The sequence below is a fragment of the Rousettus aegyptiacus genome, unplaced genomic scaffold (genome assembly GCF_014176215.1).
Source record: "Rousettus aegyptiacus isolate mRouAeg1 unplaced genomic scaffold, mRouAeg1.p scaffold_m13_p_8, whole genome shotgun sequence".
In the NCBI taxonomy this organism is placed as follows: Eukaryota; Metazoa; Chordata; class Mammalia; order Chiroptera; family Pteropodidae; genus Rousettus; species Rousettus aegyptiacus.
This window is the reverse complement of record NW_023416311.1, coordinates 40828567-40842233: the sequence shown is the minus strand read 5'-3', so window position 1 is coordinate 40842233 and position 13667 is coordinate 40828567. Positions and strand designations below refer to the sequence as shown.

At 35.5% G+C, this 13667-nt stretch overlaps 1 protein-coding gene across 1 annotated transcript; it reads right to left on the bottom strand.

Annotated features, from left to right (window-relative positions):
• Window positions 1-1609: 1609 nt before the first annotated feature.
• TMED7 (transmembrane p24 trafficking protein 7) lies at window positions 1610-13481 on the bottom strand. Its single transcript, XM_016147465.2, has 3 exons — window positions 12977-13481; window positions 7891-8136; window positions 1610-4689 (listed from the first exon to the last, which is right to left on the bottom strand). The coding sequence occupies exons 1-3, from the start codon at window positions 13172-13174 to the stop codon at window positions 4453-4455; spliced, it is 681 nt and encodes a 226-aa protein (XP_016002951.1). The 5' UTR covers window positions 13175-13481; the 3' UTR covers window positions 1610-4452.
• Window positions 13482-13667: the final 186 nt, after the last annotated feature.

The window sequence follows — 13667 nt, the reverse complement described above, 5'->3', positions numbered from 1 at the left end:
TATATTTTCTTCCTCTTATAGCAACTTGTAAATGTCTTAGGTCTTTCAAGTCCATTCTGCTTTATTACTACATAACATTGGTTGCTCATGTAGCTATCCTGTCTCCCCCAACTAAGTTATGCTCCTGGAGATCAGACTATCTTATTCATTTTTGAATCTTCTAGCAGACTGTTATGTACATGACAGGTGTTCAAACACTTTCATATTTGTGTTATACATTATTTAAGAGCCATATGAGTAGAGGCCAAAGGAAGAACTTTAGAAACTAAAAAAAGATCGAAAGCCTAGAACTGGACCAGTGATAAAAACATAGCTACTATTTATTTATTAAATGCTTACGTATGATAGGTACTGATCTTAAGTGTTTTATAAACATTTCATTATATTTTCATTATAGTAGATAATACCTTAGTAATAGATGAAGAAACAGAAATATAGTTTATTAAACTTAATAAAGTCATTTGAGTGAGGTCACACAACCATGATTTGAACTTGACACTAAAGCACTATTGAGCTAGCTACACTGAAATCAAGAGGGCTAAGCATTCAGAGATCCATCCTTAACTAGTGTTGGTAAGGCAGTACTGCATGGTGGTTGAGAAAGAGGGCTCTGGAGTCAGACTGCCATGGTTTACATGCAGACTCTGCTAATTACTGAGATATGGGCAGGTTTCCTAGCCTCTTGATGTCTCCATTTCCTCATCTGTAAAACAGGAATATCCTTAGTTCACAGAATTATTGCAATGATGAAATATATCAATACAAGTAAAACATTCAGCACGCCGCCTGGTACAGGGTAAGTACTCAATAAATGTTCATCTATATTTACTATTATTTCTCTATTTTTTATTTTTTGTAGAATTGTGCTCAAGAACCATGTTCCCCTAAGACTACATTATAAATTTAAAAAAAAATGAGGCAACTTTGCATTATACAACCTAAGGTTAATGTACTTAAAAACCAAGAGCTTTTAAGGGAACTGTAGGCTTAACTGCCTTTCACCCAAACTTTCAGTAAGAAATGCAAAAAGGCTAAAAATGAGGCTGTTTAGTGGTGGTACAGGTTTCCCCTGCTATCTGAAAGCAGAGCTTTCCTTTCATAAGACAAAATGGGGTAAAATGAAGAAGCAATTACCATTAATTTACATGGAGATTTTCTTAAGCATTCCCAGACCTCTCCCCCCACACTCGCCCCCAAATAGCATACCAAATAACACATAAGACCTAAAATAACACTAATATATAGTAAAAGCAATGCCACTCTTGCTGCTCTAGGTTGTTGCTGACTGTAATGGCTCACTGCAAAACAAACGTTGAACACTATTTTCACTTTTCACCTTTTCTCATTAAGAAGTCCTTTTCAGATTTCCTTCAGTTAGTGAAGACAGGTACACCTAATATAGATCTTTTGTAAAAGCCAAGTGGCATAATGTGAACTTTCGAAAAGTGGGGAATACCTGTGTTTCTCTTCTTCATCTTTCTTGGCCAGCCTCTAAGATGCTTCAATGAAATAGCAAATAAATAAGCACTCTCATTACAAAACTGTACTTCTAAGCCGCAAGCTGATATGAAGCTTTAAAAGGATTTAAATCCTAAGAGAAACAAGTCAGTTCGTTGAAAGATATTTTTATTCTACAAGGATTGGTGCAATCCTACAGAACCAATATCAGTTCAGAGCAAGTTTTATCTTCAAAAGTAAAAGAAAGACCTCTTTGAATTATTTATATATATTAATTTAATTATTGAAAACAATAGTCATAGGGTCTGCTTTGTCCTAGTTAACGATCAATGTTACACATTTACAAACTGAAGGAAAAATGGATAGTACAGAGATTTAAATGAAATCTTCCAAAGAATAAAACTGCTCTTCAGTCCATTGTATTTTCAAAGTTGATTATCATGAAGCCAGAATTAAAGTTATGAACCATGAACCATTTGTTTCTTTTAATAGGAAAAAGAATGTTTAGAGTATTAGCAAAGTAGTATCTTCTAATGTATCTCCACACAGTTGAAATTTTAGTATAAACTTGTATATCAAGTCCCTTTCCATTATTTATTCTACTTTAAAAATATATACATCTAATGGTGTTTAAATATGTATTCTGAGCCATCTGTTTAAACATAAACTTTCAGGAAATTCAAACTGCTGTAACGAGTTACGAAAGGATTAAAGAAAAAAGAGCTACAAATTATATAGAAGAGGAAGAAAAAAGTTTACTTAACACTTATGTCTGGACAGATATGTATTTTCTAAATTATATATACATATCCAGTTGAGTATAGACAGCCATCCGTCAAACATTAACCAATTACATACAAACTAGACTAAGCCTGTACTATTTTCTACAATAGGAACAGCAGATATTTCGAACATTTTAATATCAATAGTTTCATCAAAAGTTATTTGTAGCAATAGTCTAATATTATGAAGTTTTGATAGGCAAAGATGAAATAACTGCATTATTTATGCCAAACTCGGCACATTGATACCTGACTGATTAATTATGGTCTAAGAATCTGAATACAACAGAGCAGACAGGTAACCAAAAAGGACATTTGATACACACCCATGCTTATGAATCACATCAACATTAGTTTTGAAAAATTTCAAATCTAAAATAAAGGGACACTTATAAAGCTGCAGCACATCTCCAAAATAAGAATCCATATAGATAAATCTGCAATCTTAAACTTCAGTTCTTAATCCTTGATATCGTTTAAAGTTTAGCTATTTTAGAAGTTAAGGGTTGAAAAAATGTTTATCCCTTGCTACACTGTAGCATTTGAAACTAGCCAGCATGACAACTTGAATTCCTTTTGCTCTTTCATGCAGTAGAAAATATATGCATTATAACACAGCTTAGAGTTAACTTCTATTTCTAGTCAGTAGTGCTAAGTGACTAGAATTGCTATCCCATCAGTATTCTATGGTAACACATAAGAAAGTCTCTATAATGAGTCTTGTTCAGTACTTATCACTTCTGGGTGAAGGAGGGAGGCATGGCAAAAAGCAGTTGCAAATTTTTTTTAAATGGCAGAAAAGTCTTAACCACCTATACAATTTGCATCACCTTGTATTCTACTCTAGAATACCTGGAATGAAATCTTATTTCGATCAGCTTAATCTATACAAATTATAAAATACAAACATAGTCTAAACCCTATAGTATACAGAATATGCACCCTTTAATATTCATTAAATGCAGTACAGTCAATGAAGATTATCAAATAAAAAACACATACAGCATTCTAAATTTTTAAATTATAGGACTGCTAAGCAAAGATTGTACAAATTACACGTACAAGACGAAGACAGAAAGACAGACAGACAGAAAGAAAGAAAAAAAGAAAGAAGGAAAGAAGGTGGTAGGTAGGTAGTTAGGAAGGAAGGAAGGAAGGAAGGAAGGAAGGAAGGAAGGAAGGAAGGAAGGAAGGACGGACGGATGAATTTTTCAGTGTATCACACCAATCAGGATAAAATGTATGGCACTTTTATGATACTAATATTACAACTGTCGTTTTAAGTTGAGAATGACTCAGACATTAAAGCTACATAAGGGCAAGAACCAGCCAATAAAATGTTAAAATGAAACAGATCACCTTTTTTCTTTGTAAAAGCACTGAAAATGTAGCGTGTGCAGGTAACTCACTAAAAATTTTCTCATTTGCCCCTCCACTATAAGACATTGTAGTGACTTAAATTATTCTTAATTATTTTATCGTGACAATCGGATTTTTAAGGCCCATATAAACTCTATGATGTTAATGAAACACACTATTTTCTGTGTGGAAGACTGTCTTTAAGAAAAAAAAAACAACATATCTGATTATAAATCATAGAATAAACTGCCTCCCTGCCAAAATCTGACATTTTCCAAGCTAGTGATAAATAAATTATACCATGATGTATCAATTTAAAATTATATCAATATCAACAAACATTTCTATTGTAGATTCTTCCCCCATAAAAATTAAACAGTGCAGAATAGGGCATGGACTGCAGTTAATCATATTTGCATTCTGAAAAACAAACCATATTTACTATAAACAATTAAAAGACAATTTTCTTCCTCCACATCACATGTAGACATTAAAGCAAAGGTTTTTAAAATATCCACTACCTATAAGAAAAGTACTTTTAAATGGCTAAATCAAAATACCAAAGTTTAGTGTGCAAAGAGTAGATATAAACAACAAAGAAAAGAGCAGATCATTGGTGTTGAATATTTAACATGAAGAGCCCAAAATAAGTTGCAAAGTTTTTATACCTTTACAAATAAAAAAAGGTGTCCTTTCCACTGTTTGGGGATATGCATTGTACATAACCCCCTAACAAGTATATGAATAAGGGTTTGAAAATGTTGCCAATATCAAGTTCTTCAGTACCTAAAATTAATTAATTAGAGGACAGCAATATTATAGTTGCAATGGTGCATCAATTCTCAAATAGCAGTTATGATCCAACACGAGTTGTGGTGGTTCTTTTATCTGAGAAAAAGCTTTTCAGAAGAAACACCTGCCCTATGCTAACCACTAGAAGGATAAGGGCTTCTCCTACTGACCAATAGGCCACTCTTGTGTTTAGATCCTCTGCGCGGCTTCGGCCTTGAGCTTCTCTCAAACGGAAATGAGTCTGATAGTCGATGACAGACTTCAAAGCTTCATGAATTGAAACACAGGCAGATTCCATCTAAAGAGAAATATTTCTAATGAGTAAGTTTAATACTTTCTGTACAACCTATCTAAAAAGCATACTCATCTTTTCTTTTAATTTGATCTTCATTCCTCATTTGATGAACATTCTATTAAACTGGCACTCATTCATTCACTCATTATGCCAGTGATCCTGGCAATGCAACCTTTATACTCATTCACACCAGGACAACTGATAAAGCTAGAGATCCCATGAAGCAGTTGCTTTTTCCAAACTAGAATGTCACACCTGTGCCATCTGTACGTTGGCATATGGAGCGGAAATACTTACCAGTTAAGGTTAGTGTTTATAGAATTTCAAACTCAGAGTCCTCAAAAAGGAAGGATTAAAAGGAAGAGAATGGCAGATCAGTAAATCTGACCAATAATAAGACTATAAATCGAAGTCCAAATATATACAAAAATAGAACAAATATGGCATAAAAATAGATTGAGTTAGTCAAAAGTATTTTTAAAAAGAATTGGATCTGAAAATAAATGTTTTTTTCTTACATTTATCAATTTGCTAATTAAGTCTTTTTTCCCTCATGCCAGTCAACTAAACCAATACATATGTTCTCCATGGATACGTTTGTTTCACTGTGTAATCAGTTTATCAGCCTTCATCTGATGACGCTTTATCTTTTTTATAATTATACCATCTGACTTAGAAGAATTAAATGTCTAATTTTTTATATACAAAGCTTAATATTTTTATACTTCTGAAAACTTAACCCTGGTGATGAAATACATGCTTTATTATTATATTATACTTATATTACATCACACACCAAGTATTAAGAATTTTAAAAACAATGTGAGTTTGTCTTAATTTTAGTTAAAAACATTTTTTTAAAAACTCAGTTAAGAGATACAGACATTAGGAAATAATTCAAACATTTAATAAAATTACACCGAAGTAAGTATAAAAGGAATTATTATAAAAATATTCCATTAAAGGTACTTTTAAAAAGTATGAGAAATTATGAGATCTATAAATTGAATTTACCTATTAGAATTACTCAAACGTTTTTGCTATTCTTGCTTTATTTAGGCCCCTAGGAATGAAATTAAGGGACTACTTGCATGAATTTAATACAGTTTTCGAGATGGTATTGTTTCCCTTTTTTTCTTTGTATTTTTAAAGTGGAAATGTTTATACATATTCAAAAGTATATAGACTAGTATAATGAACCTCCATGTGAATAATTATTAATACATGGCTGATCCTGTTCCAATTATTTCTTCCATCTATTTCCTTCCCCACTCCTCAATTATTTTAAAGCAAATCCCAGATGTTTTATCCCTTCAGCTATACTTTTATACTCTGTATTTATTTCTGAAAGGTAATGCTTTAAAAAATTAACCCCAATAGCATAACAATAAAACAATTAAAAACAGTTCCTTAAAGTTACTGAACATAAAGTTAGTGTTCAAATTTCCCCACATCTCAAAAGCGGTTTACAAATCATAATCCAAACAAGGCCAACACAATCATTTGGCTGATATGTCTTTTAAGTCTTCTTTAATTTTTAAGTTTCTCTTCCTTTTTTCCTTTCCCATCTACTTGTTAAAGAAATTGGGGCCTCTATGCTATAGCATTTCCCACTTCCTGGATTTTGATGATTGCTCCCACGGTATTCCTCTATCCTTAGTATTTCTTATAAACTGTAAGTTGGAGCTAGAGATGTGATGGGAGTCAGGTGTAACATTCTGAGTGGAACAACCTCATAGGCAATGTTACGTACTTCATTATTGCCTACTTATCACTCCATTTGTGAATGATCATTAGATTTAGGGGATATCTGTCTGATCTATCCATTATAAAACTTTTCATCAGCCTTTCACCTAATAGTTTTAGCAGTTAGTGGTGATCACTGACTACTCTAGATCCATCACTTTACTCATGGTTAAAAAATGGTTATTTATTAAAACTCTATCATTTATTCTACATTTACTGGATGGTAACTTTCAATTTTAAAATGTGAACAACTGCTTTACAGGAATTTCTACTGTATGAGAGACTTATCTGCTTTTTGAAAGAAAAATAAAACCGAGATAGAATTAAGTAGTATTAATTGCTTTATAACCATTTTAACCATTGCTTTATAAACCATTTATAATTGCTTTATAACCATTATAACTCATTTCTTAAATTTATCTACTTAGGTTTTAAGAGCAAGCTACCTCCTTATACAAATTAAAATTCATGAAGGTTAAATTATAAACAATGGCCCTAAAGATAATCTTTTTACAAAGCAAAGTGCTGTTTCATACAGGATGCTAAAATAAAGAGAACAATTCTAGAAATAAGAGTATTTAAATATATATTGTTAAAGCTCACAGTAAGTTTATGAATTAAAGCTCTTACACATTCTTAAAAATATCCTCTATCATCACGTGACTAAGAGACTAACTGGAACCTGGGAACAATGAAATATCATTTTAAGGTTTTAACAAGGTGTTAAATAATTCATTTGAATACCTATTTAAATATCTTTTGGATATAATCTATGCTCTTGTTGTATTTGAACTAGAACTAAAATAGCCCTTCTCATCACCTGAGCAGTATCTGTTCACTGACTTTTTCTTTCATTAAGCTCTTCTTCAAAATAAAACCCAATTTAGCGTCTAAATATTTTTATTAGATGACTTACCACTAATCTTTTAATATTTTACCTTAAGTTACAACGAAAGTTATTGTAACAAAAGCTTGAGTAACATCATTACCAGTACAGTCATCTTATAATATATTTATATATTAAAGCATGTTGTGGTGTGTGTGTATATATATGTCTATATACATATAACAAGTTACATCAATATACTTAGTTACACCAATTTGCTAATTATGGTAGTAACATTCCTCCATGAATTACAAAAAATGTTTCAGAATGCTAAAGCACTGTTTAGACTTCCTCGATTTCCTTTGCCATTGATGTTTCTATCTAAGTAATCCTCCTATTTTAATGCTTATTTTCTTTATACTAAAAAGTTTATAAAATCCTTTAACACTAGTCTTCAATGAAAAGTCTGAAGTTCTCCGCAAAATGCCTAGTTTACTACAGGAATTAAGACAGATCTTAAATATTGTGTAAAAGACTCAAAATTCTGTGTTCATTGATGAATTGATGCATATTAAATTGTGCTTTTTCTCCCTTTACACACACCAACATTATATTATTAAATTTGTGTTTACCTGGGTAAGAGCACTGACTCGGTTCTCACTAGGAAACAAAGGAGGGTCTTCTCCAACTTGAAAATCAAAGTATACGGTTTTATGTGTGAAAGTAGAAAATTCATTGCTGAAGCAAAATTTGTATGTCCCATTTCTGGAAGCTGTGAAGGTAAAACTATCATATTGTTTCTTCATCTCTTTGTATAACACATTACCATCAGGATCTTCTAATCGACAATCTACATCATAGTGACCTCCAGTAATCACCTATAGAGAAAAAAAATGAAGAGATCATTTCAACTAACAAATTTTAGAAATTAACCAGATTTCTGGTAGGCTAAGGGTTTTATTGTTACAGACAATTTTGCTTTTTTTGATTTTTACCAGTGAATGGAACTTGGCAGATTTCAGTTTAACCAAAGCTTTATAAAAAATGAACAAATTTCCTCATGACAGGCGAAAGGGAACTAGCAAACTAGCCAGACAACTACTCTAATTAATGTAGGTCACTTATATGACTTCTCCCAACAACACTACAAGGGGGAATTTTCCTTCCTCCGACAAACTGAGAAACTGAGTTAAGATAAGCAACCTACCCAACATTACTCATCTAGTAAGAGAGGCAGAACTTGAAGTCCAAAGTCATACTCTACCCTCAAGCTCAGTGTCATATATTTCTCTTCCTCAAATTTTCTCACCAAATTGTCTATTAGTACCATCCAAGCACACACGTGAATAATGTAGTGAAGTAGTAAAGGTCAGTCCTTAGCATTAGAATACTTCATTACAGAACGAAATTCATTTTACTGCCAAATTACAAATCAGTTGTGCTTAAATTCTTTCATAGGTCAGTTAGATGGAATTGAATACATATTTTGTTTTGAACTACACTATCAATTGAATAGACTTGTGGGCTGTTCTCAGAGTATTATCATTTACAAACTTCTTTACAAGAGAAACATAAACAAACTATACTGTTTATATACTGATTAAAGCAAAAACAAAATAAGACACAAAAACAAAAACAAAAAATCTTATATCTGGAAAGTGAATGTTTAAGAGCAAGCATATCGAAAGGAAAGCCAGTGGAAAATGAAATGTTTCTGAAGAGGATTTTGGAACTATTTTCAAGGGCTTATGCTTACCAGTCACAACTTGGGCCACTTGGGTTGAACAAATGACAAGAGGAGTAACTAAATAAGCATGAGAGAAAAGTTAAAAAGGGTTAAAGAGGAGAAAGTCCTCCTTATATGAGAAAAAAACTGAGTGGGAGGGAAGAGGGAGAGCAGACAAGAGAATCCACTTGAGAAAAAAGTGATGAGGAAGAGATATTGGGTTTCAGGGATCCCAAACCCCAACCAATATGAGTAGCACCAGCCTGTATTTTCAAGCTTGAACACTCTTGGTTAGCATATGAACATTTTAGATCTGTAGAACACAGAGATCAAACTTTGGACTTGAAAGAAGGATCAGTTACGTATGTGACCTTCTTTCACTTAAGAGATATGATGAATAACTGAACTACGTTATAAGATCATTTTGATAATTAAATGAAATGTAATTATGCACTTATGAAATTATAATATGTAAATATTAATATATTTTGACATAAAAATGTCTTATCAATTGGGCCTCTAACCCTCCCCTCAAAAGTCAACAACCTTTCTTCCCCCAGTGAAAAGAAAGACTTCATTTTTATATGCCCGATTCTTTGTACTGACCGTTGTACTCTGAATAATCAAATACATACATACAAACTGAAAAGCACCAGAAATGATAATCAGGTCACTTTTCTTCCACCAAATTGTAAAACAAGTAATCTCATTTTAGATAAAAGTTCCCTTTTACAATCTGTCTGGTAATGTAAGATAGAAACTGGGAATCATCCCAAAGAAAGAGTCCCTACCTGTCCAGTTAATCACAGAAATCTCTTGATGTTACTGTCTTTCAAAAATTCATCCCATCTCTTCCATTCCTAAACCACAATCCAGACAGGACTATTACCACAACTTCCTAAAAGGTCTTCCTACAAACCCAATCTCTCTTCCCTCTAACCAAGAGTTTCTCAACTTGGTAAGATAATTTTGGGCCGGTTAATTCTTCACTGTAGGGGACTGTGTTGCCCTGTGCATTCTAGCATGTGTAGCATGTTTAGCAGCATCTCTGGTCTCTATTCACTAGATGCCAGTAGCACCCTTCTCTGTACATCTTCCTGAGGAGGTAGACCTTTTGATAATCCCGTTTTGGTAATCCCCTTTTGACTTCCCAAAATCCAAACCTGTTAACAATGGCATACTACTCACCTGTACCTCCTCTTATAACCTTTTCTCACTCTGTGTTCCAAAAATACCAACTGCCAGATGTCTTTGTTTCACACCTGTACTAACTGTAGCAAGTTAAACAAGGTTTGTTTGCTAAATACTACTACTTACAAATTCAGCTTATCACAGGAAAATACAATATAAAAATTCACAGCCAAAAGCTGTCTTACACAAGAGGTTAGGAAGGGTTAAGTCTTGGCTCCTTTGTCCTCCTTTTGTGAGGGCTGTGGCCAGACAATACTGTCTCAGTTCACCAAGTATATAAAGGAACACTTTGGAACCAGGGAGCCCCCAAGAGTCTTAGCTGGGTTTTTTATATATTCCTGGTCACATAAGCCTATTCCTGCTATGTAACCAGTCTTAATACCAAGCCTTTGAGGGGTCTCACAGAGACCAGGTGTAAATCATCAATCTCACTGTTAACAATGCTGACAAACTGGCATAAACTTCCCATAGAGTCCTGAGACTCAGTTACAAAGCAACGCTATTACTCAGTGTAAAGCAGTGCCGGCTCAGGCTAATTTCAGGCCTGCTAGAATTAAGTTTTACAAACATTACATACCTGCCTAGGATGTCCTTTTCCCCTCTACTACCTTGTAGAATAGTTCCTATTTATTCTTCTAGACTCAGACCAAACATCAGCCCCATCAGCTAAACTTCTGATGATCCTTGCCCCTCAGCCAGCACTATCTACACTGAGGGGAACCAACGTTTTGCCACCCCCCAAAAATGTGCCTTTTGGAATATTAATTTTAAGCTGGTTATTATAAAACAAAAGACTCAAAGAATTAGACTCTTTCTTGCCTAAAGAGATTAAGATAGAAAAACCTGCTTTAGAAAGGGAACTTTAGCATAATCTTAGCATATTAACTTTAGCACACATGAAACAGACGGAAATCTAGCAAAGCTTGTTTCCTGCCCTCTCCCCCATTGTTTCCAGGTTGCCTAGAAGGAATTTGTTTGCTACGTGTTCTGCTCTTTCTCTGCTACCTATGAATTGCCTATTTTCCTTTAGAAATTTCTGTCCCTGTTTTCTTTTTTGTCCATCATGGCATTTAATCTTCAACTGCCCCATTCGGGTCTCATATCTATGATATCCCTGGCAGGTACATCTGTAATAAACTTTGTACATTTTCTCCTGTTAATCTGCCTCTATGAATTTGATTAGCCCACCTAGAACTTAGAAGATGGGAAGAAAGCTACTTTTTACACCCCTACAATACCTAGTGTGTACTTAATATTTCACGACTATATACATCTATGCAAGCTCCCTGAAGTTATCAGTCTTACCTTTGAGAAATAGCATAACAAAGTAGTTAAGAATTTAACCTAGATCTGCATACTGCTTCTGCTACTTGCTGTTTTATGTTTTATATTACAATTCCTGATATCTTCTTTTTTGTCCCCTGGTCCTAATGCAAGAAGTTAAGCAAGCCTAAGGGTCACTCTTAGCCTTTCCTCCCTCACTCGCTATAGTCAAATCATTACTAAGTCCTGTTGATTTTACTTTCTAAGTTTTCTCCAATCCTTTCACTTTTCTCCTTCCTCACTGTTAATACCCTAGTCTAAGCCTGAACCACTACAATAGCCTTCAAATCAGTCTGTATATAGTCTGTAATACCTTCTCTACCTGCACAAGTTAATATCCATATAGCTACCAAGAATATTTGGATTGTTTTAGTGCACTGCTCAGAACCCTCTGATAGTTTCCCCCACTATTAAGAAAAACTCAAATCCTTAACAGGGTCAGCAAAGCACGACATGATTTGACTCCTGCTGACATTTCCCTCAACATTCCAGTCTGGCTTCTTATTTCCAAATATATAAGACCTCTCTATGGTTTTCAAATTCCCAGTCACTCTAACCACAGAGACCTTGCAAAGGCTATTCCCTCTTCCCCCTTACCAAAGTACCTACGATTCATTCTTTACAGTTCAACTTAAAATCACTTCCTAAAGGAAGCCTTCACAGACTCCAAAGACTAGATCATATATACCCTATTTTCAGCTCTTATGTCACAATTTTGATGAATAAGCCGGTACTGACTGGGAAGGAAATCAAAGTGATGACAGCGACCCTGTTTTGAACACTCTGTATCATTAGCACCAAACACTCAACAGCTGCTCAAATAAGTTTAATAAATCTACCAAAAATAAAAACAGAACAAAAACTATTTTAATGAACTTAAACTAAGTTTTGTCAAATAAAGTTTTATTCATATACATATATATGTGTGTATATATATATAATCCCAAGATGAGAAGGGGCCTCTCATTTATTACAGCATTTCTTTCTACACCACCTTTGGCAGATGGTAATTCGGCTTCCAATGATGCTCTTCCCATGATAGAGACCGCACTAACCTAGAGTCCTAATATCAATGGAAAAACTAAAAAGCATTGGAGTTAGATATTGACAGCATTTCACATCTGATTAAAGTGGAGGTGTGGATTAGAGAGTGAGGGACTGACACTGGGCACTATAAAACAAGAATAATTTACAAAGAGTCTTTTAAGAAAGTAAGTTCAATGGCCTAGAGAATGGAAGGAAGAGACACGGTTATAGGAAGCATTTCTGGAATTCAAATATCTTAATATCTGGTCTTAAATCTCTCGCCCGAGGTTTAGAACATGAAAGCCAAAAGCTCTTTATCAGCTATTTAGAGATGATTCTTGAATCAGCCAAAGAATGGAAAAACAAGGCCAGGAGGGGGGACCCCAGCAAGTTACAGCTCGGAATCTGGAACAGCGAACTGGGGCCCCGGGACTGCAGGGCCTGTATAGTACCTGGAACTCCAGGGTGCACTTGGTGCCTTGTGTGATGTCCTCGTAGAAACACTGCTTGGCATTGTCAGGCAGCTCGAAAGTGATCTCAGAGGCGCTGCTGGGTCCCGGCACCAGTAGCAGCAGCAGTAGCACGAGCAGCCTACAGCCCCAACGGCCCACAGCGGCCGCCCAGCGCTGCGCGGACCCCAGCCGCGGCATCCTTAGGCGGAGGCGGCGGTGGCCTCCACGGAGCTGTAGGTAGACACGGAGTCAGGTCTGCGCGGACTCACTGTGCGTGGAAGGCCTCAGCCCGGGCCGCTCCGCGAAGATGCACGGTAGAGTTGCTCCAAACCTCGGACAAAATCTGGATGAGCAGCGAAAAGCTGAAAGCAAGAAAGGGGTGCTAAAGGACCCAGGCCTACAGTCGAGAACAACCTGGGAAGGAGAGATTAAAACCAGCAGAGAACAAGCGGAAAAGGCCTGAGGTGGCCGGAAATAGCCGGAAGTGGAGGCGATGCCTGGGTGAGAGGGGCGGGGCCTGAAGCACCTGCTCCAGTGACCCGGATGTACTCTCCCAGGTCTAGGGGAGAGGCGTTGGAGTGTGTACGTGGACGCTCGCGAGACGTCGGGTTGGCCTCCGTATCCTGGGGCGTGGGGCGGGGCTAGAAGTGTCGGGCGGAAAGGGCGGGGCCAGAAGGGGGTGTGGCTGACG